The sequence below is a fragment of the Neophocaena asiaeorientalis genome, unplaced genomic scaffold, assembly GCF_003031525.2.
Source record: "Neophocaena asiaeorientalis asiaeorientalis breed wild unplaced genomic scaffold, Neophocaena_asiaeorientalis_V1.1 scaffold781, whole genome shotgun sequence".
In the NCBI taxonomy this organism is placed as follows: domain Eukaryota; kingdom Metazoa; phylum Chordata; class Mammalia; order Artiodactyla; family Phocoenidae; genus Neophocaena; species Neophocaena asiaeorientalis.
Window position 1 is genome coordinate 684,051 of NW_020172994.1, and position 22,644 is coordinate 706,694.

The 22,644-nt window shown below is 44.1% G+C and overlaps 1 protein-coding gene across 2 annotated transcripts in view; it reads left to right on the forward strand.

Annotated features, from left to right (window-relative positions):
- The first annotated feature begins 1,177 nt into the window (after window positions 1-1,177).
- CCNY (cyclin Y) overlaps window positions 1,178-22,644 on the forward strand; it is a 33,607-nt gene continuing 12,140 nt past the window's right edge. For both annotated transcript variants that reach the window (XM_024742278.1, XM_024742276.1), the window contains exons 1-5: window positions 1,178-1,252; window positions 8,256-8,290; window positions 13,421-13,521; window positions 19,242-19,277; window positions 22,496-22,553. In XM_024742278.1, the coding sequence (XP_024598046.1) occupies window positions 1,186-1,252; window positions 8,256-8,290; window positions 13,421-13,521; window positions 19,242-19,277; window positions 22,496-22,553 (297 nt within the window). In that variant the 5' untranslated portion in view covers window positions 1,178-1,185. The remainder of the gene's footprint in view (window positions 1,253-8,255; window positions 8,291-13,420; window positions 13,522-19,241; window positions 19,278-22,495; window positions 22,554-22,644) is intronic.

Here is a 22,644-nt window from a genome sequence, read left to right on the forward strand (position 1 = left end):
GCGGTGGCTTCTCTTGTTGCAGAGCACGGGCTCTAGGCACATGGGCTTCAGTAGTTGCGGCACGTGGGCTCAGCAGTTGTGGCTCGTGGGCTCTAGAGCGCAGGTTTAGTAGTTGTGGCACAGGGGCTTAGTTGCTCTGCAGCATGTGGGATCTTCCCAGACCAAGGCGTGAACCTGTGTCCCCTGCATTGGCAGGCGGATTCTTAACCACTGCGCCACCAGGGAAGTCCCTCCATTATTTTTGATCTTCTCTCTTCCCTCCTCTAACTTTATTCTTTTGTTTTGCTTAGCCATTCTTTCCCTGTGGAATCTTTTTGTTTTTTTTTTAATTGGAAGAACTCTTCTGTGATCGGATTCTAATTGTTTATACTGGACTGACAAGCCTGTAGCCCTTGGAGACTGTTCTAAGGCAGGATTACAGAGCCACTTGCCAGTGGGGGAAGAAGGGGTACGAAGTGAGGCAGAGGGTGAGGACTGGGCGCTTGGGGGCGCTGGGGTCTCAGGTCCTGCCAGTTGTGACTGCTGTGGTGGGGCCTGGTGTTGCCAATGATCTGATTTCTCAAGAGAAGCTGGAAACACAGACCTTCTTTTTTCCTTTGTGGTCTGTGTTTGAAATGTAAAAATCATTATCTATTGGCTCAAGTTTTTTACAAAGGAAAGAAAATGAATGAGTCAAACAAAACTTACATCCATGGCCCAGGTTATGCCCACAGAAGGCCAACTTGAGCTTTTGCTCTAAAGGAAAAGGACAGTCTTGATTAAGCAGAGTGTGTCGATGCCGATTTGGCTGAGGTATTCTGTTTTAGTCACTTTAACAAGGAAATATCACTCGCTTAACTGGGGGTTTAGATGAGTCAGTCGTAGCACATAACTCTCCTTAATTACGTGTTAGGACTTTGTCCTGCTATTCTGTAGTATCCTGGGTGCAGAGCAGACTTTTAAAAAGAAAATGGAGTTTTCGGCTAATAGATCTCCAGCCAAGTGTCTAATTTTTTTGTATGACTTTCTCAAGTTTCTAAATAGCAGTGTTCTCAGTTGAGCTAGAAGAATCTGTTAGCACAGTAACTGTTGGTTTTTTCCAGAATCCTTGAATGTATTAGTAATTTAAGATTGAAAGTCTTGACTCCCTTTAGTTATCAGGTGGATATTCATATATTTTCTTTTTCTTTCTTTAAAGATTTGAACATGGAATTCAATCCTTCAGACCATCCTCGGGCCAGCACAATATTCCTCAGTAAATCTCAGACGGACGGTAGGTTACTGATATATTTATGCTTCTTTCTTTTTTTTTTTTTTAAAGAAGACTTATGGTGGCAACTAGCCTGTCCTGATTTCCCAGGATAAAAATAGAATCCCCTTTAGTGACCCCTAAGGATATTGTTTGGTGGTGGTTTCCTTGGGGTTTCTTTATTTTATAGTTATGCTTTTAGAATTTACTGTTTGAAGCAGCTGTCCTCATTTTGCCAATCAGCTGGATTGGTTCTTAGTAGTTTCTACTCCGAGAATCAGAAATTTTCCTTTAAAAATTGATCTTTGCATAAATTCTCTAAAGATCAGAAGAATTAGTATGTAAAAGAAGGCATAATATAACCCTAAATTAAAGCGCCATTGTCTCTGTTGTGTCATTTGAGAGCCGAATTGAGCCTGTACACTAGGAGTAGTTGTTTTCTTTCTGTCGAACTCTTGCTAACCAGTTTGTTCTGTGGCATGGAATTTCTCCTGGGGGATTTTCCACTCTTTTCAGCCCTTGGCTAATCTCACTGTAAAGGAGAGAGAAAACACACAGTATGGTGAACACAGTCTCTCAGTTGGATTCAATGTTTTCTTTCTGTCGAACTCTTGCTTGCAGTTTGTTCTGTGGCATGGAATTTCTCCTGGGGGATTTTCCACTCTTTTCAGCCCTTGGCTAATCTCACTGTAAAGGAGAGAGAAAACACACAGTATGGTGAACACAGTCTCTCAGTTGGATTCCTGTAGAAGAGAGTAGCGGAAGGGGACTTCCCTGGTGGCACAGTGGTTAAGAATCCGCTTGCCAGTGCAGGGGACACGGGTTCGATCCCTGGCCCGCGAAGATCCCACATGCCATGGAGCAGCTAAGCCCGTGCACCACAACTGCTGAGCCCGTGCTCTTAGAGCCCGTGCTCTGCAACAAGAGAAGCCACCGCAAGGAGAAACCTGAGCACCACAAGTAGAGAAAGACTTTGCACAGCAATGAAGACCCAACGCAACCAAAAATAAATAAATTAAAAAAAAAAAAAAAGAGTAGTGGGAGGAATTTGTTAAATGATGATACAGTGATGGAGATGTTACATTACAGTGCTGGAGCCCTAGCGACTCTAGCCCTGACTCTTGGCAAACTGCTCAGCTCTAACTTTGACAGAGTCCTAAACTGACTAAAAAATAAACATATTTAAGACAGTAAGTTCATTTACAAGAACTGATAACTCCTCAGTTATGGTTAGGTGACAACTTTGATGTAGTATAATGCTGATACAATATTGGCGCTCTTTAATTAAGCAGGCCATTGACTTGATTTGAGAGAATTTGGTGCATTTATTAAAAAAACAGTGTTTCCAAGAGTGAGAATAAGTCATCGTGGGTATCACATACTTGTGAAATAAGTTTAGAACGTATTGGGTAAAAACAAAACAAGACATTTTTTCTTCACCTGGTGAAGTGGGAGCCCATTGGGAGGGGTAGGTACTGCCAGGCAGGAAAGTGGCGATGGGGTGAGGGTTTGGGACAATGAAAAATGGGACTCAGAAGCAGTTTTTTGCGCTGAATGTAGTGCTGTGAAAACAAGTTACACGACTGGCATATTTTCATATTTGGTTCTTGCTTCCTGTGAATTTAGGGTACAGACCAACATCAGTCAGAAACTTTTCTACGTAGATTTGTGTGGAATGGCATTAGAGCCTCTAAGTAGATGACACATACCTTGGTTGCCACCGGGAGAGGGATGGCAGGATTCTCTGACCTAACAGCGTCCCCAGGTGTGAGTCAGGGACTTGTAGCTTCCCCTTCACCTCTGCTCCACCTCTCGTTCCCTTCCTCTCCTGTCTGGATCATCAGGGTAACAGTGACTCTGATCCTTCTGTTTTTTGCTTCAGTTTCTCAAGTGCTGGCTCTTTCCTTTCAGTGTAAACCTACTTGGGTCTCACAGGTTAAAAACAAGAAAAGGAAAAATAACTGACACTGTCTCCCACCTGCCGAGTGAAAGCCCTGGTGCCGCCGCCTCCTTCCCTTTCCCTTTGCTTTCCCACTGGCCTCCTCCTCCCTCCCCCGCTTCTGTGGTGTGACCGCTGAGGCTGCTGAGGACACGGCCTCCGGTGGCTCCTGCTCTCGTGTGGCACTTGCTCACGCAGGCCATATTGCTGAAGACAAGTCCAGCTAATGAACACTTGCCTTATAGATGATGAAAAGAGATAGGTTTTTTAAAATAGGTAAATTTGGTAACTTTAAAGACTTCATTCTTTGGTGAGTTGATCACAGAGAATTGGCTATTTGGAAATGGGTCCTGAGAAACCGCCTGTTTCTTTAAGGTGCTTCTCAGACATCTTAATCGGCTTCTCCATTTATCCCTCTGATGTTAGTGTTTTCTAGGGTTATGTGCTTTTACCCTCTTATCTTTTTGGCCTGCGTACAGCTCCTTGCGGCTTCCATGTCAACTAGAATGTCCAGCCAGATTTTGCTCTGCAGTATTCAAACTCCGTCTGTCCAACTGGCTGCTGGACATCTTTTACACTGAAGGCTCTTGGTTCCTCTAACTCAGTGTGTCCCAAACAGAACTTAGTAACTGGGGTTCACCTCCTGCCTTTCCCTCTTCCCAGACCAGAGAAGGCCCTTCCCTCTTCTGGTGCTTGCCTGCTGGCTGTGGTGCTGGAGCCGACCGTGCTCGTTTCTTCCAGCTCCAGGATCAGTGACAGCAGGCCAGGAGTTCAAAACAGCCATGATGGCAGCATTTACAGCATGGAAATTGGCAAATGCTACAAGTCAGGGCATTCTTCTTCTTCTTCTTTTATTTAAAAGGCATCTGTTAAACATTTATCAGCCACCATTGCATCCAGCTTAATCGAAAGTGTATCAGTTTTTACCTCTTCAGTGTCACCTTAATCTGACTACTCTTTCCCATGCCTGTTGCTGCCACCTCCGTCCATAATTTCTCACTTAGATTCCTGCCGCAGCCTCTGGCCTGGCCTTTGACCTTTTCCCTTCCCAGTCCTGTGTCTACGCTGCTGCTAGGTGAAGAGACTTTCTGTAAATCAGATCTGATTATGTCACTTCCTTGTTAAAATTTTTTTGTGGTTCCCCAGTTGCCTTGATGTTAAACTCCAAACGGCTTAGCGTGATATACAGGCCGTTGGAGGTCCGTCCTCCGCCGTCGTTTCCACTCTGTCTCCTTTTGCACTGTGTCCGCCACGCTGGATCGCTTGCGGCACCCCAGGGCGCCACTCGCCCCCTGCTCCTTTGCGTTTAGCTGGGTTTTCCCTTCTGTCTTCCACACAGCTCATCTCTTCAGTCTTCAAGGCTCATTTCTGCTATCACTTCCTCCTTGAAGGTGTTCTTGACCCCTCAGGCTAGATTAAGTGGTCCTGAGGGTAGCCTGTGAATAGTTTCTTCATATCTGAACCATACTGTGGTATTTAAAACTATTTTCTCATGTGTATCACCAACGAGCTCCTGGAGGGAACGGAACGTGTGTTATTGGATCTCAGTATCCCTTTGCCTTGCTCTGCCTGATACGGAGGATGTGTTCACCCTAGGTGGTTGAAAGGAGGAAAAGACAAAGCCAGGAGACATTCTTGATTGGATTGTGATCTGTCTTCACTTGGGTAAACTTCCATTGCCATTGCAGCACTCCCTCCACTTCCAGGGGTACTAGAGCAGTTAAAACCTGTGGGTTCCACGTGCTCCAGTTGTGCCCCCCTGACCCCAACCTTGGAAGAAGTGTTGTAATGTGAGCTTATAAGCACACATTTTCATTTGAATCTGGTGATCTCTTCTTGAGGTCGATGTGCTCCTTTGCAGTTCAGGATAGGCTTCTGGGTGGGAGACCATGGATGGGGCCATGGCAGTTATGCTGGGGCAGCTCTGCCCGGACCACGGCCTTCACAGCTCTCTGCTCTGAAGACCCTCGTCCTCCTTCCTTCCTCAGCACTCGGCCTGGCAGCCAGGCTCTGCCTGCCACGCTCCCTGCCACCGGCTGTTCCGTGATTCTGCTTTAGATGTGCCTGCATTAAGTCATTAGGAGCTTCCTGGCTGTTAAGTTCCTTTTCCCTCTGAATAGCAAAGAGATTCAGGCTGGGCTGACTGTGATCACGGAAGGCGTTCCTGATCAGACCTCCCCAGCTGGCTGAAGTTAGGGAGGTCCTGTCCCGAGCCCAACGGACTGCTCTCTCGGTCACTTCCTCACACATATGAGATGTCAGTGTGGACTTTCTTTGTATGAGAACCACTCAACAAAGAAGGGACCAAGGGCTCCTTGTAGTGGGAGAGGAGGTGCCTGTGAGAGATGAGTCTGCTCAGCCTGGTCTTTTCGTGCTCTCATTTCTGCTTGTGGGGGAGAATTGCAGTTGATTTTGTCTTTTCCTTTTCTATTCCATTTTAATTTGCTGTTTTCAAAGACATGAGAGCCTACTCTTTTAAGTATTAGGAGAAAACAGTCAAAGTGTATTCTTTTTATTTTAATTAGTTTGGTTTTTAGAAAAGTTCTTTGCCTTAAGAAAGAAGTTGGACAAAAATGAAAACCTTTGTGTGTGTGTGTGTGTGTGTGTGTGTGAATGTGTGATCTGTGTGTTTTTCAGGAGTTCCTTGAAATAATTAAAGGAATAAAAGCAACTTGTCCCTTGAATGACTTGAAGCCAAAGTAGAAAGACTAAAATTCAGAAATTAAAATGTGAGCTCTGGTTTTCTTTGCACAGTCATTCAGAAACACTGACATTGAGAAGCGTTTTGTGGCCTTCCTCTCTTTGGGGTCCTGCTTTTGTTCCTGGCAGTGTTGAACTCCTGCATGATGAGAGGACCAGCCTTTTAGTTCTCCTTTAGTCAGACATTTGCAGGCAGCCAAACCCTGTGCCTGTGAGGGTCCCAGTTCTCTTTATCATGGTCCTGGGTGCCCTGTTTAGGGTGCCTGTCTCTCTGGTTCCCCGTCAGTCACTCTGTGTGTCTCCCCACAGCTTCCCAGTTTCCACAGGGGATGCTTTTGCAGTGAGATATTGAAGAACCCGTAGGAGCCTAAAGCTCTTACGCTGCTGATTTTCATGCTATAAACCATGGAAAATAACTTTTAAAAACTATGAACTCCTTTAAACATTTTTATGTTGGCCATACCACTTTTTCATGCTATCAAAGGATGTAATTTCTGATGTAAACATTGGTATTTTAAAATAAAACTGTCCCTCTTTTAAAAAATGTTTCAAATAATATCTTAATACCATGGTGATTTGATAATCCACCATCAGCAGTCATTTAAAAATGTATGAACACACTCTTCTTTAACAGTTGGAAATTTCATATCATTCCTTTCATCTTGAACTTGCATTTCCGTGCCATTTTCTTCATAGAATTTTATCCTAATGTAATATATTCGATTTCTAAAACTCACTTGTCACACTCTCATACTTCTATGAAAATATGGATCTCACTCGAATCTAATTTTTATTTCTCATAATTATAAGTCTCTCAGTGTTATAAATTCTGGATTGTGGTATCATTATTGTTAGTTCCCAGTTGATCAAAACAATACAAGCATTAAAATGTTTATGAATAACTATTAAACAGAAAAGTGAAATAATTTTTGGAAAAACATTTCTTACTGAGATATTTCTGTGTATGACTATTATATGTAACTGGAACGAGGTGCTAGTCATCAGATCTTCTTGTTTTTATGGATGTGTAAGTGCTGAAGAGTTTTGTTTATACACATCAATAGGTGGGGATGGAAGGAGTTTTGTTAATCACTAAATTCTTTCTACTCTATTTGGTTGATATGTCAAAAAACTCCAAGGGATTTATCATCCAAAATAATTCCTAATAGCTGCAGTTCAGTCTTCAGTTTTGTTGACAGTAAGGAATTGGAGTCCACTTATTTGCCAAAGAGTTTCTCACCTGGTTGTAGGAGCTCCGCACTTTCGAGTTTCTGGGAAGTACACCTGAAAGGCTTTACCAGCCATGTGAATGACTGTCACTTGTATCCACTGCTCTTGTCATCTGGAGGCGCCTGGTCTAACCCAACGCACTCGGGAGCCTGGGGAAGCACCAGCGTTCATGCGCCCTCTAGAGCAGCCTCATCTCCTTGCCAGGCACGGACGGGGAATCAAATCCAGGTTGAATGAAAGAGCCCCACCTGCCCTTTTCCTGGAATACTCGCAACTAGTGTTCCTAGCTTCCCTTTTGATTTAAATATATCTCTGTCCTCTCCAGTGACCTGCTCATTACCTGTGTTGATTGATTAGTATATATTCTCAAAAGTAAGTCTTCAGGAAAGAAAATGCAAAACTCAATGTTACTACATTGTCAAAAAGCTCCTCTGGGTTCCCTGTCCCCCTTCTACATCTTTGGGGCTGAGGGGCCCCCATTTTGGGAAACACTGGAATCTGGGGCACGGAAGGCTGGGTGCAGACCACACCTCGCACACAGCAGCGTGAGAACAGCATTTCAGAAGGGGCAGTGTTTTTGTTGTGAGTTGGATCAGCCTCCCTGAGGGGGCAGGATGCTCTGGGCGGCCTCCACAGAAGCCGGTTTTCCTCCCCTGCACCAGCACGGAGAGTAATTGGATTCCATGACCAATAATGCTTCCGACATACACTGTCCTGTATTTTAATGCTGTTATGGGTATTGTTGTTGTCATATTTCACCCAAATAGTATGGACGTTTATGGGTCTGGTTGGGTTCGAAATAAATAGTCCTGTTATCTGTTGATCATCTTAAATTAGTGGATGCATGCAAGTTTTATGAGATTTACTAGTTGCTACTTTATTTAGTTCTTAGAAAGCTGTTACCCCTCAGTTAACTATGGCTGCAGTGATTTTGTTGGGTGCCATGTTGTCAGTGGGTTTAGGTTTTGCTCTGTTAGCTAGCCGAGGTCAGATCTGCATTTGTGCAGGTTGCATTTCTTATGTAGTAAGTTGAGCATCTGGGCACGTTGGTTGGTGGAAGGATGGGACCTTGACGCAGAGAGAGGCCCGTCCTCAACAGCCTGCAAGGGTTTGGCACGCAGGCGAGTAACATTTCTGTTGCATCTTTTGTTTTCACAGTGAGAGAAAAACGCAAGAGTCTCTTCATTAACCATGTAAGTGGAGCTGTTTCCCTGTGTTCTTCATAATGACTGTCCAGCGCAGAGAGCTGTCATACTGTGTCTGTGATGGGGAAATGGTCCGTGAATCTTGTTCGCACATGGAAGAATGTGAAGAACGCTGCAGTGCACTCGTGCTCTGTGGGGTCTGTGACTGGACAAGCACGGCTTGGCATTTCTCCCCGGGGCCAGTGTTTGTCCAGAAGCCCCAGACAGCTGCCGATCCTGGGAAGATGTGTGTGGACGATACGGCAGCAGACCCCACTCAGGTCCACGGGAGCACTTCTTTTACATTTCTAATCCTTCCCTCCTACCCGCTCCCCCAGGAGACTTGCTTGCTCTCCTAACTCAGTCCCATTTGAATAAGCGCACAGGTGTTTTCCACGAGGCTGTCTGCCTCCACACACTCTTTCCTCTCCCTCATTGTTTATAGGTCCAGTGGAGTCTGCACGTTCTTTCGACGCTCTAAGAAAGGATAAATTTGACAACACTGTAATTTTTAAAAAATCCAGCTCTAGTCTTTTGGCCATTCTGAGCAGCATCTCCCTGACCTGCTGGCTAGGCATCAAAGATACTTGATCTTTCTTCCTTGAGCAGCGGGTGCAGCCAGCCTCCTCCCACCCCTGCCCCATGACGACCCCAACCTGCACCCCCAGGACTGTGGCGCCTAGCCACCAGGAGAGTTAGAGCCACAACCTCCTTGCCCTGTAAACTTCTGCCCCTTGATGAAGTAGGCGTGTTACCAAATAAGCGTGCTATCGATTCTCATATCGAGAGCAAGATTGAAGTATTTGACTTCTCAGGGGGGTTTTCTCAGGATTTCTAGACTGCCTGCATTTAAGTATTTGTAGAACTTGAAGTACTTGGCCCTGAAGCTTTGTGCTAAACAGACTTAAAGCCATAATATTGTCTTTTCTGCCCTTTGAAAATCTGGACAAAATGCAGTTGGAAAGAAATTCATAGCCAGGCCCTTGCACTCAAGGGCCTCCACGCCCGGCCCGTGGGAGGCTGGTGATGCCTTCTTGGGCAATGTCAGTATATATGTGCGTGAACCGTGTTCTAAGGATCAAAGAGAAGGTCTGTAGTTTTTATCAGATTCTTAAAGCAGTGGCCTCTTCCCTGGCCCTCTCAAGTTTTGAAGAATCAGTGTAAAGCATCTGTGAAATTACAAGCTATGTCTTAAGGAAAATACGCTGAACATTACCGTGCCCTTTTTTATTTTTTGAAAGCTGTATAAACCTGGACATAGAGCGTTGAGAGATTTGAAGAACTCCTTCCGTAAACCCTCACCCCCATTTCTTCGCCTGCTGGGTGCACTGGAACACTTCCCGCCTCATTAGCAGGTCAGGCGAGGAGCCTGCAGACAAGAGGAAGGGTGGGGCGGAGACCGCCTCCGCTGGTCACTGCAGCCCCTTTAAAGTGGGCTGGAGGGAGAGGCAGTTCTGAGGGTGGCTCGTGGGCAGAGCTGCGCCCTCCTCGTGCCAGTCTGCACATCTGTCTCACATGCTGTTGCTGACCTCACGCTTTGCGGTGTGCACAGTCCCAGTGACCTGCCCCATGCTGTGCATCCTGACTCAGAGTGTCCTCTTTCCCCTGTGAACCCTCTCACCTCCCGACACAGAAAGCGGAAGCACACAGTTGTTGGAATGTGCTCAGGTGTGCTTATTCCTATTAAAAGAAATTTCTGTGCTGCCTTATGTAGCAGACGACCAGGGTAGCAGCATAACCCTGCAGACCACATTGCAGAGTAGCATTTCAGCTCTGCCACGACAGGAAGAGCCATTGGAATGTGCCGTTGCAACCAACTGAAATAGAATTTGAGTGAAATTACCTGCAGCTTCAATTAGGCTAATAAACCAGCTGTGCTTTCTAGGTTTTGGGACACTTGGGTGTCGTAAATTAGAGCAGTAGAGAAAAGATAAGTAGCAATAATAATAATCAGTACAGTCTATTGAGTGTTTTACCACGTTTGTGCCAGGCTCTGTTCTAATTGGTTCAGTGTACTCGATAACCACACCCGGGAGGTACTATTTATCACTCCCATTTTCCAGATGAGGAAAGTGAGGCACAAAGAATCAGCCAGATGAGCGGTGGAGCCAGCACTGAGGCCCAGGGGACTGGCTCCAGAGCTGCCCTCCCAGCTCTCCTCCTCTGTGCTTCTCAGATGGTCCCGCCAAGCCCCACCTGGACAGAAGTTGTTTAGCTTATTTACCTGAAGTCAGAGGGAACACTCTTTTCTGGATTTGGGCCCAACTAAAATTTGTAATTTAATTTGTTGTTGAACTCTGGAATGACCGTTATACTTTGCCCTTATTTATAAAACCTTCTTGGTTTTTATTTGCTTTATCGTGAGGGACGTTGTTTCTTTAATTTCTCCTTTAAGTGTCTGAATAACCTGCTTAGTACATGTTGCTAAGATAATCTACAAAGAGGCTGCTATTTGCTAAAAAGCAGTGGCCATAGGTAAGCCATTTAAGGAGAGGTGAGGGAAGATGATCACAACAGGGAAATAACTTCCACCAGGTGGAGAGAAACAAGGGTTTTCTGGCTCCAGAAACACGTTAGCCAGCAGCACATGTTGGCAAGTGAAAGAAGCTGACTTTGGGAACAGTCGCCAGGGAGAGGGCAGTAGAGAAGGAACCCCTGGCTGGAAAAGAGGGGGCCTTTCCCTGGCTGTGAATTTGCCGAGAGAGACTTAAAAAGTAAAAGGAGGCTGCTTCTGAAAGAATTATTATAGATTTTAAAGCTTGAAACCATTTGAGGATAAACCCCTTGGGGGACTTTTAACAGTAAGCTGAGCTAGGGCAAATTATAAAGATTAATATTCTAGTCAGCACCTGTGTTTTAGATGTAATTAGATCAACAGTTATAGGAAAATTTAATACATTACAATAGAGATGCTTAGGTATTTTAGAAAGGCTTGTGTAAAGGGCTTTATTTAAAGTTTGTAGTTTATTTAAAATTTGCTGACGTTTTGGTTAGCTGATTAATGAATCTTTTAATTAAAATGTGAAAGTCTCTGATTATAAATTGTGGGTGGCATTGTAGGTGGCTGGGAGTCCGGAATCAACCCCCCGGAAACTTAGGGGAAACTCATGCCTTTTGCTTTGGCCTAATTTTTCTGTAACATCCTCCTCCCCTCGACGACAGCATGCCTAAAGTGAATTGATCATTCTAAGTTAAAGGGAAAAAAAAAAAGGTATTAAAACAGAATGAATCAGGAGTTGAATGGCCAGCCTCCCTTACCCTCAGCAAAACAATCACAGTATTTGTCTTAATATTGAGACAGGTGATAGCTGTAAAAACTTTGTGAAGGAATAAAGTAACTAGAGAGTGTTATTTATCAGTTAAGCAAGAGTCACATTGTTAGCTGGACTTGGAGCCAAAAGAATTTTGTTCAAGCCCTAGATCTACCACCTGATAAATGGGGGGCCTTGAAAAAGCCTTGACGTCTTAGTTCTCCGATCTCGTAGAATGACTCCTGTCTACCTGTTCACGTGGTAGACTGAACGGGAAGGTGATCTGCAAACTGATTTTAGCAACAGCTGACTATGTTGATGTTATTATTGTTATTGCTCATTGGATTTATAGGTAAATTTTGTATACTTTTCCAAGTTCAATAGCAAAACTGATGAAAGTCTTTCCAGTGTTTTAAGTATGGATATAGTTTTTTCATGAGTATTAAGCCATAGAAGTCAAGGAATGAAGTGAGTGTGATCCAGGAACTGAAATTTTAAATACTCTAAACCTTGCTTTTGCCTCTTTGGGAGATTTGCTCTTTTTTTTTTTTTTTAATTTATTTTTGGCTGCGTTGGGTCTTCGTTGCTGCACGCGGGCTTTCTCTAGCTGTGGTGAGTAGGGGCTACTCTTCCTTGCGGTGCGTGGGCTTCTCATTGTGGTGGCTTCTCTTGTTGTGGAGCACGGGCTCTAGGCACGCAGGCTTCAGTAGTTGTGGCACGCAGGCTCAGTAGTTGTGGCACATGGGCTTAGTTGTTCCGCGGCATGTGGGATCTTTCCGGACCAGGGCTCGAACCCGTGTCCCCTGCATTGGCAGACAGATTCTTAACCACTGCACCGCCAGGGGAGTCCCGGGAAACCTTATTAAATAAGAAGTAAATGTTAAAAGTATCGAACAGGGCATTTGGTCTCTGATGGGCTTTAAAGCTCCCTTCATGTTCATAAACCATGGATACTGAGGGCTTCGTTGTGGGTGGGCACGTGAGGCAGGCAGTGTTGTTATCCTTAAGGAATTATCTTTTTTGGTTGCTGAAAATGACCGATTGTCAGCATAACATCAGGCAAGTGGAGACTTGTTTGGATGATTTTATTATTTTTTTTCTAACATGCTTTGAGCTAGAATTATCCAGATTGATGTCTACTAATCATATTGCCCACATAATTGCCCCAAATCGACTTACTATTCAATTAGATGTCATCCGAGTGTAATTTGAATTCTTTAAATTCTTTGTTCTTTAACAGTATATTTCAGAAGTAGATCTTAGTTCTGAAGTTTTCTAAAGAGCTCAAAATTTATGTAGCTGTGAAAAAACCAGGCATGAGACTGCACAGGCACCCTACCTGAAGCTTATACATTGGTAGTATTTTCAAAAGCATCGGATAACTTTCACCTCTTTTTATCTTCACCTCCTGAAATTCAAGATTAGGAGATTCTAAATGAACATTGGCTGCATTTTCCATGGTCCCCAAATCGACTGTATCCGAAGAATAGAAAAAATGGGTGCCGTGGACTCTTGTTTTGATCCTGGTGCCTCAAACCAGGATGCCGCCTTCAGCAGGGGCTTTCATGGGTGTGATGAGCGCATACTTCTTGTTTCTCAGTGATTTTACGGACTCTGCAGCACACGCTTTGATGCTCGATTGCGAGAGTGTACTGTTCTGATGGAGGTTGGGGGCCAGGAGTGGTGGTGGTGACTTTTCTTTGTGGAAGAACATGGAATTTCATTGTAGGAAGGAAGTGGGTTTGTACTGTTCTTGCTGGTAGTGTTAACATTTCTCACCAAGACACTTTTCCTCTATAGGCTGGTCTCAAGGTGAAGGGGACGATGTTCCTTGGAAGAATTTTGAGCCCTGTCTAATTGTCCTTGTCTTGTTGCCATTGTTTTTTAGCATCCTCCAGGACAAATAGCAAGGAAATACAGCTCCTGCTCGACTATTTTCCTAGATGATAGCACAGTCAGTCAACCAAACCTCAAGTATACAATTAAATGGTGGGTATACACATTTTTCCTTAACTGAATGTCTTTTCTTTTCCTTAACCTGATGGCTAACTGGTTGGTTGTGGGGTCTGGGAGTGGTAAGATTGGGCAGGGGGAGGCCATATTCAAGAAGTCTTTTTAAAAAGTGATTTTGGGAGTTAAAATGTGGGGTGTTCAAAATACTTGTCTATATTACCATTTACATAAAAAGGCCAAATTTTTCAGTGATTTTAAATGTAGGTTAGAGCATATTTTTGAGTTTTGTGCATACTTTCTACCTTCCCACCTCCTGTTGAAGCCATCCTGGCATAAGTCTGCTAGTATTTTACCTTCAAGATGTAATGGGTCCCACTTTGACGTGGGGTTGCAGTAGAAAGCAGGCTTGGCACCGTGGAAGTGTATTTGCCTGGAGCATGGAGAGTGGGGTTCTGACCTTGGCTGTCTCCCCAGCAGGGAGGGTGGGGTGAGCCCCCTCGCTCTGGTCTCTTACTGTAAAATGGGGCTTAAGGGAGGAAAGGGGGGGCGGTCTTCGGATAAAATCTTTTCCCTTTGTGGTTTCAGTGCTCTTATTTTCAAGGGGGAGGTGGGAGGGATGGAATGCTGGTTTTTCCCGAAATGTTCCCACTAGCATTGTGGTAGGAAGCCTTGATAAAGGTGCTGGGGTCTGTGGCCTTTGGCTCAGCTATGAAAAACCTGGGATCTTTTGCCTCTGCGCTCATTTAAGAAGAGTCCACATTTAACAGCAGTCCACGTTAGCATGTGCGGTGAGTGTTTGTGTTTGTAAATAAGAAGCCTTCTTGTGTTCCAGTGGGCCAGGCGTCCAGGCCTCAGAGCCCTGTTCTGCATGTGCCCACACATGGCAGTCAGGCCTGCCAAGCAGTGGGGACGGTGCCCCCTCCAGGCGGAAGGTGGGAGGTGGGCCCGCCTAGAGGGAGGCTGCCTTCTCCCCTATGGGTAGCTTGTTTCTAAGATCTAACCGGGAACGTAGCTTCTTCCCTCCTTCCGTTGGTGGTTGAGGGACCAGCGGGCATCACCCCACAGTGGGCGCTCACGGCTGGGAGCCCACATGTGCCCTCGCTCTACCGCCCTGCCCTTGGCCGAGCTGCCCTACCCTGGGGCTGGGCTCTGTGCCGGGGTCTGGGAGGTGCTGGGGCAGGAAGCAGGAGCCTGGAGACCTGGCACCTGGCACCCGCTCGAGCCCTAGAGCCCCGCCTCCCTGGGGCCTGGGACCCTCCATCCAGGACTGGCGGGAGCTGTGGGTTTCCAGGGGCTCGGACTCTGTTGCTCAGTGCTTCACCTGGGGATGACTTCACACTGCCACTGGTTGTGACGCAGACACTCCGGGGCCCAGTAGGAGATCTGGGTGACAATTTGATATTTCAGTGTGGAGTCTAGGAGGTAGAAGCTCCGCAGTCACAAGTGTGGTCTGTGAATCAGTGGTTCCAGCTCGCCACACCCGCAAGGCCCCCGAGGGCTTAGAGCCCCACTGAGGTGTGATGTCTGGCCCCGCAGATCCAGGATCTGGAATGTCAACCCCTCCGGGAGATTCTCATAGGTGGCCAAGGCCGAGAACCCCTGGTGTCAGTGAACAACTGCCTTCGAGTTCCCTTGTAAGCTTAACCTGTGGTTAATACCGGGAGGAAAAGAAGCTGGACAGCTGGGCCAGTGATGATGGCTGAGTGCCGAGAGGAGGCATCCAGTGTGGATGCTGTGGTTTCCCCTGGTCCAGAGGACGCTTCTCCACACCACCCAGATTTGAGATGCCTTCAGTCAGTCGCTTATTTGTTTTAAAATGTGCCGTTTTTAAAAATGTACGTTTTGGACCTGGGAGCTGGGTAGGGTGGGCCCTAATTGTAGCAATACCATCAGAATCCTTCCCTGTAAATTCCCGTATGTCACACGTGACCTGGTTCTGGTCATTTTGAGGTGTTAGCTGGCCTGGGTAACTTCAGCCAGGGCCTTTGACAGCACGAGGGGAACGAATGTCATGAAGGGCAGGGAGATTGGAAGTCTGAAGGCCCTCCTATTCTAAAATTCTGCCTCACCGTATCCTACACCTGCCAAGGCCCTTGTGACCTCCTGTCCCAAGATGTTAAAATTGATACAAACTCATTAATCAGTAGTTCAGCTTCCTGTGGGCAGAGTGAGCGTTCGTGGGCTGAACTCGCCTCCTGATAAACCGTGTAGGACCTTGGAGAAAATGCTCTGGGTTCTAACAATAGCTTTCTAAGCTAATTTTAGAAGAAAACCCTTCTGGGGGGTTCCTTGGTGGCCTAGCGGTTAGGATTCCAGGCTTTCACTGCCGTGGCCCAGGTTCAATCCCTGGTTGTGGAACAGATCCTGCAAACCACGTGATGCGGCTGGGGTGGGGGTGGGGGGGAAAGGTTACAAAAGAACCAAATGGAAATCCAGGAGTTGAAAAGTACTCTGAAATAAAATTCATATTTATAAAAAAGAACAAGAAAAGAAAAGAAAACCCTTCTGTAAATCGGGGATTGCCAAAATGAACAAACATTTACAAATTCTGGTTCAGGAATGGGTGGAGGGTTGAGAGTGGCTCTAACTGTCAAAGAGAAGCAGCAGCAGTGTGACACATTTGGGCACGATTCTGTGCTCATTTTCTTCACAGGCATAATATCTTCTCTGAGAACTTGATTTTCCCATCTTTCTCCTGAAGGCCAGTGGCTGTGGTATGAATTTAGAGTTTGCCACCCACCCCTGTGCCGCTGTAACCGACCCAGGCCCCGAATCCTGTGTGAGCACGGGGATGGTGCTCAGAGGACGGGGGGAGGGCAGTGAGGGCCGCTCGCAGCTGCCCACACCATCCGCAGCCCCGGGCCTGAGGGTCGAGAGCAGCTTCGTACACCCGCCAGAACCCGGCACCTCTGACTTAGCTCTAGGTGAGAAGTACAGCGAGGGTAGTACCCGCGGTCAGAAACATGTTTTGTTTTCCTGATCAAGAAAATAGCATCTCTTCATTCCCAGCTCCCCTTCCCTCCTGGCTCTGCAGCAAGGGCAGTTGAGCTAACCCTCTGGTCAGCCTGTCCTGGGTGACCTCACCATTTTCTGAGGACATGGCAGAATAAGCAGGCCTCCAAAGCTGGGCATTTGGAGTAAAGCCTGAAGCCTGGAATTGATTCTGTTTTCAGCTGACTGTCCTTTGCCCCCGGCAGTCACTTCTTTCACAGTGACCGACTGAGCTGGCCTGTGGAGCTGGGCCCAACACGTGCGTCCTCAGCTTGGTTTTCTCACTTTCCGGGGTGTGATCTTGAGTGGACATTGGCCTACAGGCTGGCACTGTGCTTTACGGAGGCCTGAGTCATGATAACGTCCAAGCTTGCCTTCAACTCTGGAGGTCTGGGAGACAGTAACCTTGGGGCCCCGAAGACCTTCACTCCATCTACAGAAGCTGGAAGACCTCTTGAGGTGGAATTATTCATAGGGCAACAATAATAATAACTTCGCTTTAGAACTTTACATTTGACATCTTGCCTCTATACACTTCATTTGATTGTAATAACCACTCTGTGATGTGGGTTCAATTGTAATTTTTTAGATGAGGAATTGAAGGCTCTGAGAGGTGGATAAACTCTAATTGATGAAGGAGCCAGTTTTTAAACCCAGCTGGTCTGACTTCAGTGCAGTGGTGATTTTCCTGTGATGTGCTCCCTCACAGGGGAAGCAGGGACCATATTTTTCTCAATCAATCAAAGCAATTAAAGTAATCACTATACCAAACCCAATCATATGAAACATTCAATTTAATCATCACAGCAGGACTGTTAAATGAATAAAACAGTACTTTCTTCCTTTTTTCTAGAGGCAGCATTATAGAATGAAAGGGCATAAAACCATGATACAAGTCGGAAATCCCGACATCTAGTGTCTCTACCTGAATTTTCTTATTTATAAAATAGAAACAGTAACATTTATTATTTCCCATTGCAGGGCTTTTAAGGTACGTGAAGGCACTTTGAAAACTGTACCATTATTTTTTAAACGTCTGAAGTCCCTTCACCCCACTTTCCTTCATCAGCTTAGATGCTTTTCAAGATGTTAGGAGGAAGAGAATATATTACATTTGCTCAGGGATACTTTTAACACTTAGCTGAAATCATTTGAATTAATAGATCTGGAAAGAGAGATTTAGAAGGAGATGCTTTCTTTTGATAGAGATGAGCTGTTGTCATGTTAAGTCGTGGGTGAACATCTGAGCTACTCAGAGTCCAGCGTGCATGCCCAGGTCTCTGAGTGAGTGCCGCCGCCGAGTGAGCTGAGGTGTTTGGGACCCAGCCCTCTACCTCCATGTTGGTGCCCTGGATGGCAGTTTCTGTGCTCTGAGAACACAATCTGATGCAGACAGTTAGCTGTGTTCTTAGAAGCTTAAAAAATAAATTTTTGGCCTCCTCAATACATTTTAAAGTAAAACAAAAATTGTGGAAGGATCTAGACAGGTTGCAAAAGAGGAAATAATAAAAAAAAATTGGGCAGTCAACACGAATAACCCTGCCAACTTGACAGGTGATCAAAGAAACTCAAATTGAAAACGGTTACACTTTTAACCTGTCCAGTTGGAGAACATTTTTTCAAAACATTCAAGGTGAGTGTTGGTGAAGGGGAGGTGAGACAGACACTGGTGGGGAAGTACACTGGTACAGCTTTTCTGCAAAGATACTGGGATGTATATGTGGGGAGCCTTACAGTTATTAATGACCTTAGAGCAAGTAATTCCAAGTACAGGATGTTTTCTTATGGAAATAATATAGTGATAGGTCACACAAATATTTATCTGTGGGTATATTCATTATGGTGTTAATCATAATTGCAAAAATATTAAAAATAACTTAAATGTTCAATAGTAGGGGGATGGTTAATAAATTATTCAACAATGTAATGGAATATAGTCAGCCATTTAAAGTCACGTTTTTGAATAACACTTTAATGGTAAGAAAAATGTCAATGAGGATAAAAGTGGGATGCAAACCTGTTTGCTTTAGGTAGATACGAATAAATACCTCTATATCTTAAGCTGATAGTAATAATCTTTGGGCAGAGGAATTATTTTTCTGTATACTTTTTTTATTTTCCAAAAATTTCTTCAATCTGAATGTAACACATTTTATAATCAGAAAAACATTATTTGAAGAAAATTCAGGGGATAGGAATGTCTTCATTAAATTCAGATCTTTTAAAATGTAAAATAAAATTTTGAGGTATTACAAATAAGAGTTACACTACCATTTCAGCAAATGAATGAATAAATTAGGCAGATTTCCAAGAGGTTATTGATTTAAAAGAAAAATGGCAAACCACTGTGGGTAATATTCACATTTTGATGGTAGTTATAAAGAAACCACTAATTTTCTAAAACAGCAGGTGCTGAGTTGGAGACTTCTAGAGGTGTTTGATTTCACCACCTATTTTTTACATAGTGCCTATATTTTAAAGTGAAGAAAGCTTAAGATTTCAGATAGAAAAAGAAATTTGTTTCTGAATATCACTTGAAGTTTTGGTGTTTCTGGAAAAGATTTAATAATTGCTCAAAATAAGTGCCTGATTGATTTACTTTGAAGAATGCATTTTCTTAATCAGCATTGTGAATTAAGCGGGGCTGTTCAGATGGGTCGTTTTTTACTTAAATTTTAAATATTTATGGTCAGACTGATGCCAGATAATATATAACATCTTGAATGTGCTTATGGAACACTGAACGTCTGCATTTTATTTTACAGTGTAGCTCTCGCAATATATTACCACATCAAAAACAGGTAGGTGGATTTTGATTAATTTTGTGCTAAAAACATCACACATCATCTACTGTGATGTTTTTCCTATTACGTTCTAGTTCCTCAGCCTTTGAGTTTTATATTCTTATTTCATTTTCATAGAATCTCTAAAGTTAGTGCAATTTACCCACACTTACTAGGTAAATGCTGAACTGCTTCTGAGTCAGAGGACACCAAATGAAGCCAGCAAAACAGAACAGAGTTTCTTGACAATGTTCAGCCTCCTCTTGACTTTATTTTCTGTATAATTTGCTTAAACATTCTGTCTGTTATAAAATATTTAAACAATTTTCTGTGTGCAGCTTTAACATGAAAAAATGTTTATAGTTTCAATTCAGTAGAAAAAGTTTTGTTGTAAATTTAGTCATAAACTATTTTAATGTAGTAGAAATTCTCTCTCTGATAGATGTCTGGAGATCGTTCAGTTAATTTTAAAAGTCAGTTAAAACAGGGACTCACAGAAGAATCATTTAAACATTTACCTTAAGTATTTTAATTCAACATAAAACATGTAAAAGTACCCTCATTTGCCAGTTTTATGCAGCACTGAGGCTTCTGCTTTGAGCGTGGGGCGTTGATTACTGAAGTGCTGTCCTTTTATAAGCCACACCTGATTTGTGTGTGTTTTTTTGTTTGTTTTTGTAATCAATAGCGAGAAAACTTGTGACATTTGCTAAACAATGAGTGTAGAATCTTTTAGGCTTTGACCACACCTGATCTACAGCAAACTTGTTTTTAGTGATTTCCTTTTATTGGGTCTTTATGAAGCATCCTTCTTCGTTTTCATGAGAACAAAGCCACTCTCACTGCAGTCCTGTTCCACTGACGGGTGTGACATTTACATGTGTTGTATGAGTGTAGTAACAGTTCCGGGAACCAGCAAGGTCACCTTCTGGCTAGCGTGGGTCTCCGTGGTGGGGGCCACAGCCCTGGAGTCTACTTTAGGAAGGGGACAAGGGAGAGTTGTGACAAGCAGTGACGTGGAGGGTAGATGACAGAGCTTGTGATGGACAGGTTATGGGAAAACACAGCCATTGGAAGCAAATACCAGGAAAGGTGTTCTCTGTAATGACCTTTCTCTGTAATGTAACTGATTCACAGTTCATTACGGTGCTTGAGAAGTCTGGATTTACGAACTTACAAAATGTAGGATACTGGAACTTCGAACCTTGACCAGAGTAACTTAGTGACGGTGTAGATTCGTCTTGCTGCTTATTTCTATGATAGTAGTTCACACTTTTTAAACACTTCGGTCTTAACTAGCAATGTAATACCATTGGTGAAACTCACATGTGTTCTCAAAACAGTTTCGCATTAGCGTCTCCGATTTCTCAGTTCTTAGACTCTCTGGGCCTCAAAGCTAATCTATAGCCATAGCTATTAATAATAAGACCCAACTCCATTAAATGCTTACTCTGACCACCCTGGTCAGCTCTTTGCATGCCTTATCTCATTTAATTTTTTATAACAGCTCCATGAGGTGATTCTGACATTATCTCCATTTTACAGATAAAGAAACTGAGGCATAGAGAGATTTTTTTTTTTTTTAATAATTTGCCTGAGATTACACAACTAGTAAAGTGGGGAATTGGGAATTGAACCCAAGCAATATACCACTGAGACTTTAAATGCTGTGCTCTGCTGGGTTAATGGTGATACATTGGGCCGAGAGGAAGTAGAGAGAGTCCAACAGAAAAGTCAGCCTGTGGAAACAAGCATGATTAATTTACAGATTGTAGCCTGAAAGTGTCTTGAGAAGAGGTGTCTGCAGACTCTCTCTTTGACAGGTCATACTGACCCAGCCTCAGGGGCTGGTGATAGATCCCTTAGCTTTGATAGAGACTGTGCTGAGATTCATAGCTTTTAATGGAAGTGAAAGCAAAATCCACTTCTCAGAGGAGTCATTTTAGCTTAAATTCTGAATCCTTATTTATATTTCTGAACCTACATTTTGATTTTTAAAATTACTTGTGAAAGTTTCTCGAGAGTGCTGAATGGTGTTTCAGGGGCTCTCACTCCTCAGGAGAACTGAACAGGGCTGAAGAGCCTGAGGAGTTGGGGGCGTCCCTCACCTTCCTCCTTGAGTACCTGGCAGAGGCGGTTGGCAGTCGAGGGGGATCGTGATTCCTCAGCACCAGGTGCACTTTATGTTTTCACCCCACTCTCCAGTCCTGACTGCTTGAGCCGTGCTTTTACTCGGGTTCATCTAAATCTTTGCTGTCTGTCCTGCAGGCTAGTGAAAAGCAGCACAGGTATGAATGCCCAGAGCTTTAAAAACAGTTCCCACTGGGCAAAGACAGGGATGAAAATTGAGCTGTCCTGCCAAGCTCTTTCTTTCGCTTTTATTTTGACGCAGACAGTAAGTTCATAGAACAGAAACTGTAGTGTTTGCCACGGGGCGTGCGTGTCAGGGACAGATCTGCAGCCTTCTGATACTTGCAAGCCTAGTTGACGTTGGAAAATTGTGTGCTGTTAACCAAAGCAGTGGTTTCCAAATTTAGTTTTTAAAGAAAAAATTTTAGACAAAACTCAAATGACATAAAACAGATGGAGGTAGAGCCATCACTAGTGGAGTGTGGACGACCCCCCCAGAGCCCAGCGGCCCTGCTGAGCTCACAGTGAACGCTGCCACTTTAAATGGGTCTGTGCAGTTACCGGCTTGGTAACAACCAGTTACACTTTTCTACGTGTCCCCTTTTGTTTTTCAATATACAATCATGAAACTCCTCATTAGCGAAGTGGTTAAGTTGCATGCTGTGAAACTTTCAAACTAATCTCCAGGACACACTATGAGTGTTCATTGTTACCCTCAGAATTCTTTCTTGTCGACCACAACGTAAGGATGGTTTAAACAGATCTGTCAGCCTTTGCTCAGAAACAAGAGGTTAAAGAAATTTAGATTTGGTTCATTTGAAAACTCAGGAAATGAAAATCTAGATTTTCACTTAAGTTAATTAAACTAAATGTGATTCATAACCTTTATTTCTTGGACTATTCAAAAATGATGAAGTATTGTCCCCAAGAAAAACAAATTATAATTCATGAATAATCAGTAGCATCTCTTAACAGCACGGCCTCTGTTTCTTGAAATAACAGCTGAATCAAAATATATTTTTGTTTTCTTTTGACTGGCACTCATACTTGCAGAAGGTAAACTCCGTTTTCTGTTATTTCTCCCCCCGGCCCGCCCCCCCAACCAGGGACCCAGATGGAAGGATGCTCTTGGATATTTTCGATGAGAACCTTCACCCTCTTTCGGTAACCCTCCCCCGGGGTCTCAGGGTGTTGTCCAGTCGTGTCTCTGCTATTCTTGTTGGGCGGCCAGTCATTGAGAATCTCTCCTTTCCCA